The following is a 20664-nucleotide window of genomic DNA, read 5'->3' as shown; positions in this document are numbered from 1 at the left end:
TTATGCTCAAGTCATCAGCTGCTCAGGGATCCCACTCCCAGCCAAGCACAGGCCCTTGAATGAGCCAGTGAGGTTCTGTGAGCCGTGATTTCTTGATGGGTAACCTGCAGAATTCAGATGAACAAACCTCTATGATCCATAACTGCTTGGAGACGACTTCAGGCCAAACCTATAGTCTATGGTCTTCTCAACATATGTTTATTCTGATTCCCACTGCTTCAAACTTGTACTTAGTTTTCATTTAAGTTGTAGCTCTGAATGGCTTTCAACGTGTGGAGATGGGTTGGAGACTGAAATACACTTTTGCACACAAATCAAGACAATATAAAAATCTACCTGCAAAGAGCGCATGGGCGAAGGCAGCACTTTGCACTCAATCTCTGCTTTTGATGAAAAGAAATTTGCATCTCTGGTCTCTTACGACCCTATCTGGTTGTTAAGTCTTAGATAATCTAGCAAAGGACGAAGGGGAAACCAGCCAACACTCTCCACACGTAAGGAGAGGCGAGACTTGAACAGAAATCACAGAGGCCCGATAAGATGAACGCATCTGTCTTCTGTGATGGTGTCTGTCTTAGCCTTGAATAAAGCTTCTCTATAGAAACATCAATTTGGTGGCTGTTATCGTGACGGTGCAACAAAGATGAAAGATAAAAGATTGATGTTTTTAATCTGAGGAAAAAGATAGCATGTGAACCATGGAATATTACAGCTGCAAGATCCTTATGGTTTAATATGATGAAACCAAGCACTAGAGAGGGTGATGATTTTGCTCAAGGCTACAGAGCTGAGCCAAGAACCCAAGGGGGCTGACTTCCATCCAGCCCAGTTCTTGTTCCACCACAACTAAGCAAGACATGAAGTGAAGGAGAGTCTTAACACAGTGACCACAAGACGTACTAAAAACGGCACAATCGAGCATTTTCTTCTAATCAAGTTTGGCCAAGTTGTCACCTTAATGCCAAGAATTCCAGCTCCAAGCTCGGAGGTCTTCTCACACTGAGTCCACAGTGACTCTAGTTCAGGGAGGCAGCGTGGATGCACCACTTTGTGAGAAATTATGCCACAGAGAGACAAAAAAACTACACGGCATCAGCATCTCCTCAGTAAAAGGAAAAAAAAAAAGTGCTGCTCTCCAGCAGAAATGGACAGAACATTGAAAATCAATGATAATAAAAAATAATAAAAAATCTTAAAAACAAAGAAAAAACGGTCTGAATCTGGGTGTGGAGGGCTTATCTCTGAGTCATAAAAGTCCTGGTGGGAGAAGAGAAATGAAATGGATTCGTAGCACTGCTGCATTCTTGGCCCGTTGACTTGGAAAACGGTGACTCTCTTTCTTATCAGGTAACAACGGTAGGCTGACTGGGCAAAGACCAGATAATCTCAAACAGCAGATAAACAAAACTCTTTATACATGACTTGAGAATTTGCATTGAAATTTGAATATGGGGTCATCTTAGTTTAGGGTCATCTTAGTTCCCTGGATTTTAAAGCACAAGATTAAAATCCATCAAGGAGGACCCAGAAGCTCTGAGCAAGCCACTGGCTCTCTCTCCTCTGTACTGTCATCAGGGTCTATAAAGAAGGTCCCCTATGAGCTGCCGTTACCTGTTGGACTTCTGGGCACGGTCTTCTGATGAGACCCTTAAATGCTGATAACATAATTCATAGAGAATTATGTGCCAGTGTGTAAACGGACGTGTTTTTGTTTTTGTCTGCAGGGTGTCTCGTTCAAGCAAACAGCTTCGTGCAGAAGCCGCAGGTAATTATTTTGGCCAGTGATTCTGCTAGAGTCCTTTTAAATCAGAATCTGCAAACTCAGCAAAAACCCCATCAGACTCCAAGCTTCTGCTTTTCTAAAAAACTTGGGGTTTGGAATGACAGTCCAGCAATGCAAGTACGAGTATTTTTCCTTGAAGAAGCCTGTTGCCCCAAATGGTATTTATACGTTCAGGGTCCATGGCGACACTGCAGATCTAGGAATGAAAACTTCACTCTGACTTTCATACTGGCCAGGTATCCAGTGGCCTCTGCTTTTCCTGAGGAGGTTGGTGTATCATGTTTCAGAGGGAGGCAGGGAGCCTGACCCAGGACCAGGAATAAATGGCATTCAGAATTCCTAGGGCATGTGTCCCCTGCCCTGTGAGATGCCAGAATGCAGACCCCAATTCCTCATGATAAAGACGCTAAAACAGGTGCCTTTCTCCGGAGTCAGTCATTTAATGAGAAGCGGGCAGCAGAGAGCAGAACGTATCATTGCACCAGGAGTGAAACCTTTCATTTCCCAAGGAGTCCCACTTACCTGCCCCCGAAGCCACTCTGCTCCACTTCCTCAGTGTCAGAAAGCCCAGGCAAGTATGTGTGTGTGTGTGTCATGTCATTTAGTCTCCATGACAACCTATACCAGACATCTATTATACACACAAAGCACTGAGGCTCTGTTACCTAAGCAGCCCCAAGTCCCAGAGCCAGTCTCAGCAGGGCTGGGGTTTGAAAATAAATCTGCTGATCCTGCTGCCTGGCTACTGCTACAGTCCAGGCAGAATGGGAGACACTGCCTGACTCAGAGCAACACATATCACGACACACACACCCCTGGACAGGCAGTAAGGGTAAGACTAGATTGCAGCTGAAAGATCTCGGGGCAAAGCAGTCTTTAAAGGGATCTGTCAAGGTGAAATTCACAGAGTGAAAAGAAGGTCTATCGACCTGAATCCTCAGTGAAAAGAAGGGAAACACACAAGCCCCTGCTCCTTCCCGAGGCCTGCCTGGTGGCCGTGAGGAGACCTACACTTCGAGGCTCTGAGTCTGGCGGAGAGCAAGGTTTCCTCTGTTAGAAGAAGTTCAATTCCATCTGTGCAAGTTCTAAACACCCCAGCGGAGAAGGACAGCGTTTCACAGTATATCTGAGCTGCAGTGCATTTCCTATTTGGTTCAATGCCTTTAAAAAATCCAAAACGAAACTTGGCTTGAAACACGACCACTATCCCAGAGCACCAGTAATCTCCCACGGCAGGGAGGGGCCAGCAAAATCAATTCTCATCAGCTCCAACCTTTTTTTTTTTTAACTTAAACCTAATAAATTCAGAAGCAGCGCACCATGGAGGCTCATTCAACAGAGAGTTAATTGGTGCCTGCTGTGTGTCAGGTCTTGTGCTCCATGCTGAGGGTCAGATGCACCATTAGGTAGACACAACCCAGAATCCCTGGAGCGCCCTGCTGGCTCAGTGGGTTAAGGATCCGGGGTTGTTGCGGCTGTGGCTCGGGTTCAGTCCCTGGCCTGGGAACTTCCATATGCTACAGGCACAACCAAAAAAACCATCCAGAATACCTGCCCTCACAGACCTTATCGTCTAGTGCATTATTCTGGAAGCTTCTTTACCTAAAAGAACATATTTTCGATGACAAGACTGTGTCCATTATATAGCAATGGCTGAGACTGGAAAAGAGACGTATGTGTTGGCGATATAAAAATTCATCTGCGATGGTAAACTTCGCGCTTCTTTATAGCTGCTTTTTTTTTTTTTTTTTTTTTTTTTTGTCATTTTAGGACCGATCCCACAGCATAGGGAGGTTCCCAGGGTAGGGGTCTAATCAGAGCTGTAGCGGCCGGCCTACACCACAGCAACTTGGGATCCAAGCTGTGCCTGTGACCTACACCACAGCTCACGGCAATGCCGGATCCTTAACCCACTGAGCGAGGCCAGGGATTGAACCCGCAACCTCATGGTTCCTAGTCGGATTCGTTAACCACTGTGCCATGACGGGAACTCCCCTTTATAGCTGCTCTTGGAGTTACTGCTGTGGCTCAGCGGTTAATGAATCCGACTAGTATCCATGGGGATGCGGGTTCCATCCCTGGCCTCGCTCAGTGGGTTAAGGAACCAGCGTTGCCACGAGCTGTGGTGTAGGTCGCAGATGTGGCTCGGATCCTGTGTTGTGGTGGATGTGAGGTAGGCTGGTGGCTATAGCTCTGATTCAACGTCTAGCCTGGGAACCTTCATAATACTGTAAGTGCGGATCCAAAAAGCCAAAAAGCCAAAAAAAAAAAAAAAAAAAGGAACTTGTGTTGTTGGGTTCCTGACAACATTCTTTTTTTGTCTTTTGTCTTTTTTGTTGTTGTTGTTGTTGTTGCTATTTCTTGTGTTGTTGCTATTTCTTGGGCTGCTCCCGTGGCATATGGAGGTTCCCAGGCTAGGGGTTGAATTGGAGCTGTAGCCACCGGCCTACGCCAGAGCCACAGCAACGCAGGATCCGAGCCACGTCTGCAACCTACACCACAGCTCAGGGCAACGCTGGATCATTAACCCACTGAGCAAGGGCAGGGACCGAACCCGCAACCTCATGGTTCCTAGTCAGATTCGTTAACCACTGCGCCACGACGGGAACTCCTCCTGACAACATTCTTTACAGAAGTTTACTAAGAGTCAGTGAAAGGAGATTTGATTACAAGTTCCCGAAGGAACAGAGCTAGGCCTGTTGTGCTACTGTCTCCCCCAGGACTGACAAAAAGCGTTCAATAAACACGCTTTGCTGAAGAACAAATCGCCTCAAATGCTTCCACGGCCACACTTGGGATTTCTCACACTCTTGGTTCTGGACGGCAGCTGGAACGTCCCTAGGGACTAACACTGGTTGCGCACTGCACTGCGGAGAAGCTCAGTTTTAGGGCAGAGCATTCCAGCTTAGCGCCTTTATGTCATGGGTAAGAACGCCCAGAGCCAGGGGCAGCTTAGGCAGGGGCGGCCTGAGGGACAAGCCTGTCTCCCCTCTCTAGGGCTCTGGGCACAACCATCTCCCCCTTGAAGCAGGACCCTGGGGACAACAATTTTTCTTTGGAACGTAATTCAACTCAGCACCTACCAGAGGGTGGAAGGCTTATCCCAGGTTTAGCCCTCGGAAAGCTAAGTTCTGGTGAAAATACATCGTAATCTAAACATCAGGGGACCTCATCTGCAAAATCCTGAATGCGCAAGAGTCATTCCTAAAGCCAGATCATTTACCCCAAGAGAAAATCCAGCGTATTCACATACCGGCCGTCCATGAATGCTTTCATAATATAAGAGCGCTTTCTGCAGGGCCACTTTCTCATTAGCAATCTGGTCTTTGGTCATATCCTGTATACACACAAGGACAGAGAAATGAGATGGGGCGGGGGAGACAGCTGTGAACAGCTCAACTTCTTTATTTAGTTAAACCAATGTCCCCAAGTCAGGGTGCAAAGACTGCTGATACAACAGCTCTCTCTAGCTCTTCCTGGACCTCCCTGGAGGAGTCAGCTGTTCCCGACCTCTTGCTAGAGACACAGCACAGCAGACTCTCCACCTCCTGGTGCCCGGATCGCCCAGGCAGCGGCAGAGGCTCGCTGCGTATGGAGGTAAGGCAAGGACCACGGTTATGGGACGCACCTTCCCAGAGGCTCCACTCTCATCATCTAAGCTCAGAGAGTCACGAACCATCTGCTAACCCAAAGGAGTCCACTTTGCAATTGGGACAGCAGAGGTTTCTGCTTTCCATCTGGACGGAGGGTGGAAGGGGAGGGCGTGGGAGGTTTAAAAAGGCTTCTCTCCATCACCCTTCGCTGGGACCCTGGGGCGTGTGTCCTGAGAACCTGCCCTGACTGCAGTGGCTGAGGATCAGCGCTCAGCTTGGGGGCCCTTTGCAGAATCGCACCTTAATGTCCTCTGGGCGGCTGGTTTCTGCCCGCTTCTCCTGGAGCTTCCTCTGGATGGACTCCAGTGTGGCCTCGACGCTCGGCTTTATGGCTTTATCTACCAGCTCTTGCTTCTTCTCTTCTTCTTTCTCAAGCTGGGACCCGAAACTCTTGGGGAGCGTGTGGCTTCGCTGCCGCATCCTGGGGGCGAGGTCCTCTTCCGAGATCTTCAACTTTGACTCTAGTTGAAAAGAGTTGGGGGTGGAGAAGTGGGGAGGGGACGGATGTCCTCTAAACCCAGATTGTTTTCCTGTGGCTTTAGCAACAGCTTAGCCCCATATTTCCCCCTACCCCCGAAAGTATCTAATTATAATATTAGTTGAAATCCCTGGGTTATTATGTAAAAGCCAAGAAAATGATAATGGCTTCCAGAATTATCAGGCATGTTTTCCTAACCCTAAAACTGAGAAAGTGACATTTTCTTTTTTTCTTTCTTTCTTTCTTTCTTTTTTTTTTTTTTTTTTTCCATGTTAGGGCTGCACCTGCAGCACATGGAGGTTCCCAGGCTAGGGGTCGAATCAGAGCTGTAGCCACTGGCCTGTACCACAGCCACAGCAATGCCAGATCTCAGCCGCATCTATGACCTACACCACAGCTCATGGCAACACGGGATCCTTAACCCACTGAGCGAGGCCAGGGATCGAACCCACATCCTCATGGATCCCAGTCGGGTTCGTTAACCACTGAGCCATGATGGGAACTCCAGAAAGTGGTATTTCTTTAACATCCATACTTTAGCCACACCAACCTGTTTGCTGCTCTCAGAACAAGGTGGATGTCTTTCTCTACTGACTCCCTTAGTGTCTATAGGTATTTGCAGATCCAGCGCCCAAGTGTTGGCTAACTTTTTCTGTCTGACTTACAGACCTCACTTTGGAATTATTTTCTCCTTGTATTCTATTCAGTTGTTGACCAAACTCTATTTCCTGAAGGACAGCAAGCTCTTTGAAGGACAGGGGCCAAATCCTTTTCGTATTCATCTCTGTGTCTGCATGTTTTCTCCTAACTCCATAGCAAATAAAGCTTTGGATTAAACTGGTACTTAATCCATGTCAAGCTGAAATCACCATCCTTAGAGCAGTGATTGAGGGAAACAAACAAACAAAAATGCTGCAGAATTGGCATCTTAGCTGGTTGGGTTTCCCTGTGACTGAGGCTGTGGGAAGATGTGAAGAGACTGCGCCCTGAATACTCAGAGCCCCAGGGAGCAGCTTCCAGGAACTTGTCTTTCCCGGAATATTCTAGCAGTGGCCCTCAGCCTGCCGTGAGAGCACGGCTTCTGCACCTGGCTTGCTCTCTGGAGCCCGTGCCATAGTAGGTCTAGAGCTTTACCGACCTTTAAGTTGCTTCCGGAATTTGGCAAGATCATTTGTCCACTTCAGAACCTCTGGATTGGCTGCTTTGTCGCTGTGGGAAGGCTGAGAAAGAAACGTCTAGAGTAAATGTTTTGGAATTAGGGCAGGACGAAAGAAGAGCTGGATGATCCGTTTGTTTTAAACAGGAAGGAAAAGTTGAGTTCCACGGGAAAAATAAATGAGCCATGATTAATCGGAGCAACCTCACAGGTGTAGTTTCATTATTCTTCTTTATATCGGGTTAGTTTTTGATGCTTTCAAAGAATTCCTCAGAGGCAAAATGCTGGATTTTTATAACCCTGGACTTCTATGAGGCCCATGGCCTCTTTCCCATCATCTGCAGGGCTCAAGCTGTCACGCTAACAGGATAGACAGCAGAGGAGTATATGACACTTTATACCATGCCCACCACAGATGCCTTTTTGCCACCCTGTGGGAAATACTAAGGACAGGGCTGAGAGAAGAATGTGGTTGGTACTGGCAGAATATTCTAGAAGATGATCCTGGATTAGGTTTTAGTCAAACAAAAGACTTCACTTAATGATTTTTCCCATCCCTGCTCAACGGACAAAACATGGAAGAAAGCATTCGATTCATCCGTAAGGATGCAACTGTGTAAGGAAAATGCTGATACATAATGTTTGGAGTTTATCACCCTGTTTTTATTGCCTTTTTGGCTTTTGTTTGTTTGTTTGCTTTGTATGACCACACCTGTGGCATATGGGGTTGAATCGGAGTTGCAGCTGCTGGCCTACGCCACAGCCACAGCAAGGCGGGATCTGAGCCGCATCTGAGACCTACGCCACAGCTTATGGCAATGCCAGGGCCTTCGCCCACTGAGCGAGGCCAGGAATCGAACTCGTATCCTCATGGATACTAGTCGGGTTTGTAACCTGCGGAGCCACAGTGGAACTCATTTCTTTTTTTTTTTTTAAATAATTCTAGAAATTGCCTTTTTGTTTAGAGAGTTCCTGGAGCTCGCCCTCACTGTTAACGCTTCTCCGAGGGGCTGATGCACTGACTCGTCATGTCAGGGGCTGGCAGGGACAGACAGCCCAGGGAGGTGACACTTACTCTGTACTTTCTCTCTTCTTCGAATCTGTCTTCGAACTTCCGGATCTTCTTTTTAAGGCTCTGAATCCTTCGTGTGAGCTGGGCAGGCGTCAGCTCCTCTTGCTCATCATCGTAGGAACCCAGAGAGGAGCTGCGGCGCCTGCAAGGGGCACAGTGCGGGTCAGGGGGCTCAGCTTCCCTAGAGCCGCTGGCACCTGCTGGGAGGGGCTCTGGGGATGAGGGATGCGGATGGCGGTTGGGGGGGGGCATCCATATGCCATCCGTCCGCTCGAATAAGAGAAAGCTGCCGGCTAATTCATTTTGTGACCTTGACCTCTGTAGGTCCATCCTATGAGACCCAATCTCCTCTAGGTCCCTTTACACTTGGCAAAGCCAGGACTGAAAGGTGCACAGGGGACCTTACAGTTACATTCGAGAGAGCTCTGGGAAGGAGGTGCTTATGGAAATTCAGTATTCGATGCTGTGGGTGGGCCACAGATCAAGAGAAAAGTTAACCACAGAGCCTGTGTGCCAGGAGGGAGACGTTCAAATAGGTTCCTCCAGCTACTTGCAACTGAACTTGAAAAATGACGGGCCACCCGCAGGACTCCTTTCTAATGTGACAGAGCGGATGCATTTGCGCATCAGCGAGGTAGGAGAACACACCTCATGAAAGAATGGGCATTGGGGGGAGAAGGGGGCACTTCCGTGTCGTCCAGGTACTGCCTGCTCTGCCCATAGGCGTAGAAGCGGGGAGAGAGCAGGGGGTCGCTGTCCTCGTCCAGGAGCTGCCGGATCAGGCGCCCAGCCTGCGGGGACAGGCGTGCTTCGTCAGCTTCCACGCTCTCCGGCGGCCACGAGGAGAAGGCGGGGATGGGCTCTGGAAAATAACAAGGGGAAGAGGGCAACGCTGGTCTTTATTTGTTTTTTTTGTTTGCTGTTTTTTCTTTTTATGGCTGCACCTGCAGGCCTATGCCACAGCCACAGCCACAGCAATGAGGGATCCAAGCCGCATCTGTGACCAATGCCACAGCTTGCGGCAAGGTAGGATCCTTAACCCACTGGGCGAGGCCAGGGATCTAACCTGCATCCTCACAGACACTCTGTTGGGTTTCGAACCCACGGAGCCACAATGGGAACTCCAAAATTGGTCTTTAGAGCACACTCAAGGACTTCCTGCTGTGGCTCCGCGGAAACGAACCTGACGAGCATCCATGAGGATGCAGCTTTGATCCCTGGCCTTGCTCAGTGGGTTAAGGGTCCGGTGTTGCTGTGAATTGTGGTGTAGGCTGCAGACGAGGCTCAGATCTCGTGTTGCTATGGCTGCGGGGTAGGCCTGCAGTTGCAGCTCCGATTTGACCCCAAGCCTGGTAATAACTTCCATGAGCCGCCTTTGAGACTCTGAAAAAAGCAAAAAAAAAAAAAAAAAAAAGCACATGCATTTCCCAGGTTTTCTGAGTGCATTAGGAGGCACTGAATTAAGGAGGCATTGGGTTGGCTTTGCGGTACAGGTTGAAGGTTCAGCCCTGGGACGCTCCGCCCTGAGTCGAATCAGCAAATCTCCCGAGAGCATCATCGACCCTGTATTTCCATCCTCACTTGCTTTCAAAACAGGATGTGCTAGCGCTGCCCCGAGGAAGAGCCACAGCGTGTGCTTGCAATGGCCCACTGCAGATTGCTGACGAGAGCTCCTCCACCCAAGGGCCTCAGGGAGCAGGGAGGGAGGGGTTGGGCATCCTGGCTGGACAGCCTTCACTGAAACGAGTCAATTATCAGGCGAAGGAATCACGTTAGTCTTGGGAGAGCCTGTTTGTTTAGGCATCTGTGCCCTCTGCTAAGGTCATTCCGTAAAAGCTGTTTTGTGTGCTTCTGCTTAGTGTGTTGGGATTTAGCACATTTCAAATGTTACCTGAAACTTCAGAAGCTACTCAAGGCTACAGTGAAAGTAAGATACATACACCCGTGAGTAAGAAAAGAAAAGAAGAAAATGCCTTACAAAGGACAAATCAGTATCGACTTTGTTTTTCAGTTTTTCCCATTTGGGCCATACCTGGGGCACGGACGTTCCCAGGCGAGGGACTGAATCTGAGCTGGAGCTGTGACCTACCACCACAGCTGCAGCAACACTGGATCCTTATTAACCCACCGCACCAGGCCTGGAATTGAACCTCCACAGGGACAGGGCAGATCATTAACCCACGGCACCACAGCAGGAACTCCCAGAATGAACTGTCTTAGGTAACCTTTAGGAAAAAAACCAGACTTGGCATCACATCTTGAATTTTCATTTGGGGAAGGAAACAGGTGATATTTATTTCTTTTCACTGCGAGGCCCACCTCAATGTATTCCTTTTCTCTAAAAAGTCCTAGCTAACATACATTAAAGATAGATCTCTGATGATGGAGGGTATTTAATTTGTAATACTCTCTTCGTTAAAAAAGGTCATGCTTTAAATACATTTGTGGGAGTTCCCATTGTGGTGCAGTGGTTAACGAATCTGACTAGGAACCATGAGGTTGCGGGTTCGGTCCCTGCCCTTGCTCAGTGGGTTAAGGATCCGGCATTGCCATGAGCTGTGGTGTAGGTCACAGACGTGGCTCAGATCCTGCATTGCTGTGGTTCCGGCGTAGGTTGGTGGCTACAGCTCCGTTTGGACCCCTAGCCTGGGAACCTCCATATGCCATGGGTGTGGCCCTAGAAAAGACAAAAGGACAAAAAAGAAAAAAAAAGATAAATACATTTGTGGATATGCTGATTGACACAAGGCTGGAATTTTGCCATAATCTTAACTTCTGGGAATCCTACAGTTTGAATCATGGAATGATCTCAGAGTACTTATAAAATCTACAAACTTATCTGCAACAAGTACTTACTCAGTATTTTATTTAAAAGAGATCAGATTGTAATCATAGAACATTAAATTAGCACGGCTGAAACTTCACACATCATCTAATCTAGAGATTTTTCAACCCTGGCTGCATATTAGAGTCACAGAGGGAAAAGTAAAAAAACTCCTAACTTACAGGTACTCACGACACCCCGATAGACAGAGTTTTGAGGGGAAGGTCCAAATCTGTAACACACACACACACACAGACACACACACCCACACACACACACACACACAGACACACACACCCACACACACACTTTTAAAAGCTTCCACAGTGATCCTAAAGGCAGTTAGGTTTGAGAACCACGGATTCAATCCAACAGATCACAGATAAGGAAACTGAAACACAAAGACGTCAAGAGCAAACCCCTCATCAATGACCAGAGTTGGATCTAGAAACTCAGTCTCCTCTCCTCCAGGGCAGGGCTTCAATTTAGAATGTGCCAGGTGCTTCAACAACAAGGATGGCTGTCTCGAAATTCTTATAGACCCCCACAGTGTAGTAGGAACGTGAAGCACATTAATAAAAAAAAAAAATTTAACCTCCTGTGGAAGGAGGTCCATCGGTTCTCAAAATGGAACGACAACGACGTTTTCTGGGAACACAGATAATAATATAAAAACTTTGAAAAATGAAAGCAGTGCTAAAGACAGAGCCTGGCCTATCGAGTCTCAAAAGTGGCAGAGAATGTGCTGGTGGGCAGACATGGCTAGAGCAGGAGATGAACAGGAGCTGTTGCATCATTTGTACGGATGCTGTGGGCTGGCCCCTGCTAAGTGGCAGGGCTTGGCTGCGAGCAGTTCAGAAGTGCCAACGGGACACAGGGAAAATGGATTGAGAGGTGAAGGGGGAGGAGGGAAGGAGAGGGTGAGCAGAAAGCCATCCCTAGCAAAGGAATAAAAATGAAGTGTTAAGTTGCAGAAAATGGAACTATCCAACAGACCAGATGGCATCTTCTAGTCCATGATGTTTCATGAGACAGCCGGGATTTTCTGAGGACTACAATCAATGGAGCCTGGACACGCAAGGGGTTAAGATGGCTCAACCAGCAAAGCACTGGGCACTCGGCACAGAGGGGCAGAGGAGCCAAGCACCCTGGGGGAAGGGCACAGTGGTTGGTGGGGGCAGAGGGCACTGGCAAAACAGTCTGATGTGGACATTGGCATGTGCATGTGCTGGCTAGTTTGACATTTCTGCTCATCAAAGCTTAGTTTGAAAAGGTGTTACTTTAGATCCCCAAGCCCTTTCATCTGCCTGAATCTAGCAGAACAGCTCTTAAAAAATATTACAACTAGTCTCTGCTTTAAGTTTTTTTTACTATGTGGTCTCTGTGCACCAAAAATTTCTGCAAAAACAGCATGTGTTTGGGACCATTAACCAAACATGTCTCCAGTGAAAAAAAGCAGTGATCCTGAATTAACTAGGAAATACTCATCCTGGAACTGAACTGTGCTCATTCGCTGCTTCGTGACCAACATGGGGCCTTCCCTCGGATTGCCCTCTGGTTAACACAGCTGGCACTTGTGGTTCCATTAACTGACAAGGAGACCAAATATGTCATTTTCCTAGTGTCACCAGGGGTACATATGAAATACATGGCTGAAGAAATTCTAGCTTATGGGTGACACTGTTTCTTGAATTCACTTATTTTTTATTTTTATTGTATGATTTTTTTTTTTTTTCTTTTTAGCCTCCCTGCGGCATACGGAGTTCCTGGGCCAGGGAACTCCAACGCCAGATCCCAGCCACAGATGAGACAACACTGGATCCTTAACCCACTGTGCGGGGCTGAGGATCAAACCTGTGTCCCAGTGCTCCAGAAATGCCGCCGATCTCATTGCAGCATGGAGGGAACTCCTGTAGGATTATTTATTTATTATTGAATAATAGTAATTATTTATTTCTTATTGAAGTGTAGTTGACTTACAATGCTGTCCTAGTTTCAGGTGTACAGCAAAATGACTCAGTTATACACACACACACACACACACACACACACACATTATATTCTTTTCCATTTAGGCTATCATAAGATATTGAATATAATTCCACATACTATGCAGTAGTTTATTTTATATGGAATAGTGTATATCTGCTAATCCCAAACTCCTAATTTATTCCTCCTCCTTTCCCCTCTGGGAACCATAAATTTGTTTTCTATGTCCATGAGTCTACTATGGTTTTGTAAATAAGTTCATCTGTATCATTCTTCAGATTCCACATGTAAGTGGTATCATATGATATTTGTCTTTCTCTGTCGGCCTTACTTCGCTTAGTATGAGAATCGCTAGGAAATTCACTTATTTAGAAATGAGAAAGGGAGTTCTTGTGGTGGCTCGGCGGAAATAAATCAGATTAGTATCCATTAGAACACAGGTTTGGAGTGCCCGTTGTGGCACAGTGGAAACGAATCCAACTAGGAACCATGAGGTTGCGGGTTCAATCCCTGGCCCCACTCAGTGGGTTAAGGATCTGGCGTGGCTGTGAGCTGTGGTGTAGGTTGCAGACATGGCTCAGATCTGGCGTGGCTGTGGCTGTGGATGGTGGCAGCAGCTATGATTCCACTCCTAGCCTGGGAATCTCCATATGCCGCGGGTGCGGCCCTAAAAAGACAAAAAAAAAAAAAAAAAAAAGAGAGAGAGAGAGAGAGAGAGAGAGAGAGAAATATAAGAGCATTAAGAATTTCACCCTTAACAAATAAAAAGACATGTTTCATCATCAGCTGCAGGCAGAACAGAAGTGAAGTTTCTCATCCACGTAACACGAAAGGCTTCCATGAGTTCTCTCTCCTTCCTTTTAATCTTTACAGTCTTATTCACGGCTCCTATTCGAAAGGTTACACGTAATACATAGTTCAACATAGCTAAAGAATTTTAAGGCCAACGGTTCCTCTGTTTTAGTTTTAAATTATCTACAAATACAAGGCTACCGATCTCATATTTTGATACCTGGCAAACAGAGTAACAGGAATGAACCAAGGCCTCCTGCTGTAGAGCACAGGGAACGATACCTAATCACTTGTGATGGGACATTATGGAGGATAATGTGAGACAAAGAAGGCATATATTTATATATGTGTATAACTGGGTCACGTTACGGCACCGCAGAAATTGACAAGTGTAATTTAAAAAATTGAACCAAGAACAGCAGTGTGGTCCATGATAGGTTTCCTAGGCACCACCTGCCTAGAAAGCCAGGCTGAGGATGTGTTCACTGACGATTCTTCATTGCTGGCTTGGGAAATACGCTATATTTTAACCAGTAATTCTGGAGCAATGAAACAGACAGGGGTGTTGCAAGGCAATTATTCAAAGGGAAAAGAGAAAAAGATCCGAGGCTTCAGCTCGGATGTTTGTTTCCAAGGACCACTTAAAACATTCTCCTATCTGGACCAGGATTCCTTGGGCATGGTGGTTTTGATTTTAGCTAGGTGTTCTGTCACAAAGAACTCCGGACATAAGTATGGCACAGCTATTAAAAATTAATCCGCCCAGGTTAGCTGACATCACAGCTGGTCAGAAATAACAGAGATAAAAGCTGTATGCTTGCTACCTGAGTCGTGAAGAAGAATAGGTCCTGGGGGAGGTGTAGTTCAGACAGCACACGTGGAAATAAAGGAGACGCACTGTGGGGAGAGGGAACACAGCCCTGACCAACGCTGGTGTGACTGTGGGGCTGCAGCTCTTCGCTGCTTAGCTGGCTGGATGCATTTACTGCACAAAAGAAAACCAGCTACTGAGATGATGAATTTCTAAGAAACCTGCACAGAATTAAGGGAGTGGACGTTTTCTCCATCTTACTTCCAACTATGTCTAGGTTACTTAGAGTCATTACTACTGAGCAGGATGTCGCATTGTCTTCTAAGGAGGCTACTTGGTAGCAATGAAGATACCTGCATGTCCCAGATACAGAAACAGGGAAGCCCCATGGGGGGAAGGGGTGGCTCTCCTGGGGCGAGCTTTTCATAAAAGTGTTCCAAAATTTAACCTTAGGACAATGGCTGTCCTGCTAAATTATTCCAGTAGTCTCGCCAACTATTAGAGTTAGAAGGAAACTTAGGAGCCAGCTTTAGCAACCCAAGCTTCATCCTTCAATTTCAAACATCTGCTTTGCCTCGATTTGCCAATTTACAAGCAGGCTCTCAGTGCTCCACTGAGTCATCAATAAACACGTGGAGTGGGGAGGGCTGAGGCGGTGACTGATGACAGCCCCTGACGTGACCAATGACAGCTGCCCATGTCGACTTCGATCCAGGCAGCCACACATGGGAGCGTGGGGGGCCTCGTCCACTCCTAATTCGCTTTCCTACGTGACAGCCTCCCACCCCTCCTGCATCTCAGGCAAGCTAGCACAAGTCCCCGAGAAAGGCCCCGCTGGGCCTCTTCAAATGCACCGTTTCCTTGATCCAGAGTCGGGGGAAAGGAGCCTGGTATGAGATGGTGAGTCCTTGGTAGACCTGTTGAGGACCACACAGCTACCGAATTTTCTGATGTGTTCAAAGAGGCATCTATGCTCACGAGGGAGGACTGACCTCGGGTTTCAAAAAAGGCAAATTCGGGCTGTGCTTTTGCCCTGAAACTATACTTGGAAACATTAATGAAAGATACAAGCAACCAACACACACACACAGTAGCCATCGTGTGGCTGTGCTGAGCACTCTGCATAGGTCCGCTCACTTAGTCCTTGCAACACACTCCCTAAGAAGACACGCCAGAGCTACTGTTCACTACTACGTACTGTGTTACCTACTTAAAGATGCGGAAGCAGGACTTGCTGTTGTGGCTCAACAGAAACGAACCCCACCGACTAGAATCCAGGAGGACGTGGGTTTGATCGCTGGCCTCCTTCAGTGGGTTAAGGATCTGGAGTTGCTGTAAGCGGTGGTGTAGGTCACAGACATGGCTTGGATCCCAAGTTGCTGTGGCTGCGGTGTAGGCTGGCAGCTGTAGCTCCGATTTGACTCCTAGCCTGGGAACCTCCGGATGCTGCACCTGTGGCCCTAACAAGCAAATAATAATAATAATAACACTAATAAAGATGGGGAAGTTGAGGCCCAAAGTGAGACACGCTGGCTAGTGTGTCCACAAAGCTGGTTAAGTGGTAGAGCCACAGCTGGAACTCAGGATGTGTCTGCCTCTTAACCATCACGGTCCACTGCCGGCGATGATACTTACTGGGCGTTGCGTAGAAAGAGGCATCCAGGTGGAAGTCAAGAGACACTGTGATCTTGAATCACCATTTTGCCTCTTTGGGCCTCAGCTTTCCTAGCTGTACAGTGGGACCATTTAATTGGAGGATTTTTAAGACGTTCTCTACCATTTTTTTAAAGTTTTTTTTTTTTTTTTTTTTTTTTTTTTTTTTTTTTTTTTTTGCCACACCCGCGGCATATGGAGGTTCCCAGGCTAAGTAGGGGTTAAAGCAGAACTGTGCCTGCCGGTCTATACCACAGCCACAACAACGCAGGATCCAAGCTGCATCTGCAACCTACACCATGGCTCACGGCAATGCCAGATCCTTCACCCCACTGAGCAAGACCAGAGATTGAACCTGCAACTTCATGGTTCCTCGTTGAATTTGTCTCCACTGTGCCAGGATGGGAATGCCTTACAGAGACTTTCTTAACCAAAGGTATTTTCAATAAGCAGCAAGTGATGAATAAGGTATCTGAAGTGGTTTATGTCCTTTCAAAAATGTGCTTTAAAACTTAATTTCACTGGGACTAAACGCACAGAGTAATTGGATGTTTATATCTCAGTACTTCCACAAACGGGAGCCCCCAATCAACATGAACTGGCTGATTAGGAACCTTCTAACTTTGCAACTTTCAAAGGCTTTAGTAACTAACACTAGTTCATTTGCTTTGCGCATTCATTTCATTTTGGAGCATGGAGACCCTAATAATTAACTGTAATAATAGTAATGATAGGATGATGACGGTGGGGTCACTGTCACGTGGACAGATCACGCAATGGGCCCCAAGACACAGCCGCACGTAGAGGACAAAAGACCAAGAAGCATGGATTATTTAGACTCTGAGCCTATGTTCATGCTGAGAAGATTCCACTCTGTGTAACCTATGCTGTCTTTATCAGCTTTATTTCTCTTTTTGCTTCCCTGATACCAAATGCCCCAGGGGCCAGAGGGCATCATTTCCATACGGGAGCACACACCCGCAAGGCAGGTACCAGCAGCCTGCTCATTAGGTACCATCTCACCTGACCGTCTATGACTCTACACGGATGAGAGAGCACAAATTACGGCTCAGGGATGCGGAACAAACAAGCAAACCAAAAAGGGGGCTGCAGGCCATGGTGGTCTGGAGACCAGTGAGAGAGATATAGATGGATACTGGCTCATCCGGTTCGGGGAGCTGCTCCTTCTGCTTTCAATATTTTGCGGCATATTAGCTTCACATTGACAGTTTCGATTAGCGCCAAGTTTATTCCTTATTGGAAAAGCCACCACTTTGTTCCTAACTGAAGCTGCAGAATAAGGTGATAGTTTAGTGACTGGCCTTATTGCTTTCCTCTTAAATACCCTTTATACAACAACTTCTTTATTTTGACTATACTTACAGCTATGGAACCGCTATACCATCACTTGGACATTCAGTAAATAAACATACACTGAATAAAAAAATAAACATAAACAAATATACTGAAAGCAGGGACCAAATGATCCAAGTTTCTTGAAATGAATCTGTGTAGATTTTTGAGATATGCAAGTTCAACGACAGATTCAGTTATTGGCAAAGAAAAAAGAAGTTAAAGCAAGTCATTTTGTAAATTACCTTGGATAACACAATTCACATTCCAATGCTATTAAAATGTATTTTCTCTCCCCATAAGCTTTTAAAATTTCATCTAGTTTCCCAATTCAAAGCAAAATGTTGGTTCCTTCATATTATTATTTTCTATCTGGCAGAAAGCTCTTTATATTAAGCAGTGAAACAGTTTTAAGAAAACTCTAACTTAGCGTTCAACTGCTATGGAGAGAATTTGTTGCTTTAGGTGTGCTGGAAGAGAGACTCTTGGTTAATTTATGATTAACCAAGACAAAAACAATCCAACACCTGAGTCTGCTTCAGGAGGGTACACCTGTCCCTTTCCTGAGTCAATCATTAAGATTCCGTGGCTGGAGTTCCCGTCGTGGAGCAGTGGTTAACGAATCCGACTAGGAACCATGAGGTTGCGGGTTCGGTCCCTGCCCTTGCTCAGTGGGTTAACGATCCGGCGTTGCCGTGAGCTGTAGTGTAGGTTGCAGACGCGGCTCGGATCCCGCGTTGCTGTGGCTCTGGCGTAGGCCAGTGGCTACAGCTCCGATTGGACCCCTAGCCTGGGAACCTCCATATGCCGCGGGAGCGGCCCAAAGAAATAGCAAAAAGACAAAAAAAAAAAAAAAAAAAAAAAAAAAAAAAAAAAAAAAAAAAAAAAAAAAAAGATTCCGTGGCTAATTCGAATTCTGACCAAAAACTCCAGTTTTTATCTTGAGCTGTATGTTAATGATATGAAGAGACCATATTACAGAAACCCAAATACATCATTTGTTTTGGCTACTGCTTTAATTTGGGTGACAGTGGCTACCATGGGACTTTTTTTTGGGGGGGGGGCGGGAGGGTGAAGGTTGTTTTTAATATATGAATTAAAAGCACACCTAATTATTTCCAACTATGCAAAAAAGAACAACACACAAACTGCCCAGGAATGTTATCAGTTTAAAACAAAACAAAAAACCCTGCATTTTTTTCTCAATGGATACATTGTGAGCTGGGCAGATTGGACCAAATCTCAGATCCGCTGCTTAATTATGTGAAAAGCACCAGAACGTGTTTCTTAGATTGCAAAGAGGGAGAATTAGAATAAAAAACAGTTTTGTTTTCGCCTCACTGAGCCCTGCCTGGGGGCAAGGAGCTTAACGGGGCTCCTGTTTTTCACCTGGTGGTCTTTGGCGATCATCTTTTGGTCTCTCATCTGAGATCGTTAATATAATGCATACTTTTTGGCTCAAAAAGGGGGAGGGGCAGAAGACAAGGAAACCAGCGCTTTTGAAAAAGATTGATTTTTTAAAAAAATAGCTGTGATTCTCTGCTAAGTCATTGTGTTAAATCAGGCTGCATTTCTGCACTCAGGAACACAATTTTTTCGTCTCTGGAGTCACACACACACACACACTGTCTAGAAGCAGATGGACATTTATTTTGGCTATACAGGGATATATGTTTGGAGGCAGACACATCGATAATGGAATAATAGCAGCTTGACTACTGCAAGCTCCTCCCTGATATACAGTTTGGACAACACAAGGATACCCTCTTCTTCCACAGAAGTAAATTGCTAAGGTTTTGGCAAAATGCTCTAGACGAACCAATCTAAAGCACTGTATCATGGGCTTTCAAGGGGAGGCACTTTTATCCAGTGTCCTCTTTGACAAGCGAATTCCTTATTTTTGCTAACCTGGATTTAAAAAAAAAAAAAATCTGTCCATGAAAACAAACACAGAAGCAAACCAAATCAAAATATTCTTCTTGAAAAATGGCAATGAGATTTAATGAAAGAGGTAGGTGGTTGGCATGTAGCGGGGTGGGGGGGGCGGTGAGGGGAGATCGGTTACATAGCAGGTCCTTATTGCTCAGCCTGGTACCCCTTGAGGGAAAATGCACTCACACATCAGCACCCCCGCGAGTCAAAAAGGGAAAAAAAAAAAAAAAGGACTGCAAGGTGACACTATAATAAAGAGCAAGCACATTTTCTTTCTTAGATGGCAATTACTCTTGGCAGCACTTAGCATGACACATTCCTATATCGGGGAAGGATTTTCGGTCACTTAGAAACGCAGTCACTTCTGCACACATAGCTCTCGCTCTCACCCATCTATCCACGCGGTTACATGCTCCTTTCTGCTAATTTACATACGCTTTTCCGACATGCAATCATCCAAATACCAGGCGACCCTACCTTCCCAGCTCTTCTCATCACACAAGGCAGTCAGGTCCAGCTCAGGCACTCCGGAGACAAAGCTCTCCTGCGGGTCGTCGGCATCTGGAGTCCGCGGCAGCTTGGCGTCAGGCAGGCTGGGATGCTCCTGGATCTTCATCGCGGGGCTCTGCAATAACAGCACAATGTCCCCCAATCTCCACTGCTCACCAAGACCCCCAAACGTCTGCAGCAATTTCACTCCTGCTGGATGAACCCTCCCAAGCCGCAGCTGCTGATGTCCGCAGCACGGAAGCCAAAATCATAGCTTGATGCCCCCCCCGGGATGCTAGCTGGCCACCTGCGTGCAACTGTCCACCTGCGCTCCTTTAACTTTTCTTCTGGGAGAAAGACAAGATGATTTCTGAAGGCTGTTCTTCCTGATAACTGCTGGCAGCTGACGGTCTGGCTGATTACTGACTGGGGCCAGGAAGGAGGGAAAAGGAGTTCGTGTTTCCTTAAAGGAGCATGGCTCTCCGGACTGTAAACAGCAACCCAACCCCAGCTACTGCTGTTGCCAAGGCTGGAGAAGCAACATGGTGTCTTCTGCCCGCAGACTTCTCTGGCCCTTAGGTAAACAGTCCTGCACGGCCAGGAGCAGAGGCTGTGTACACGTGTGCTCTCCTGCTGGCCCTGCAGCTTTAGATCAATTATGTGGGGCGAGCTGCACATT

General features: G+C 46.6%; 1 protein-coding gene across 1 annotated transcript in view; it reads right to left on the bottom strand.

Moving 5' to 3' along the window:
• FAM13A (family with sequence similarity 13 member A) overlaps positions 1–20664 on the bottom strand; it is a 306151-nt gene that overhangs the window by 20532 nt on the left and 264955 nt on the right. Inside the window, 6 exon segments of the mRNA XM_021100748.1 lie at positions 5037–5120; positions 5677–5897; positions 7053–7134; positions 8146–8284; positions 8791–9004; positions 19974–20121. Coding sequence (XP_020956407.1) covers positions 5037–5120; positions 5677–5897; positions 7053–7134; positions 8146–8284; positions 8791–9004; positions 19974–20121 — 888 coding nt within the window.

The sequence above is a fragment of the Sus scrofa genome, chromosome 8 (genome assembly GCF_000003025.6).
Source record: "Sus scrofa isolate TJ Tabasco breed Duroc chromosome 8, Sscrofa11.1, whole genome shotgun sequence".
NCBI classification, from domain to species: domain Eukaryota; kingdom Metazoa; phylum Chordata; class Mammalia; order Artiodactyla; family Suidae; genus Sus; species Sus scrofa.
The sequence above is the reverse complement of the archived record's forward strand: the minus strand, read 5'-3'. Positions and strand labels throughout refer to the sequence as shown.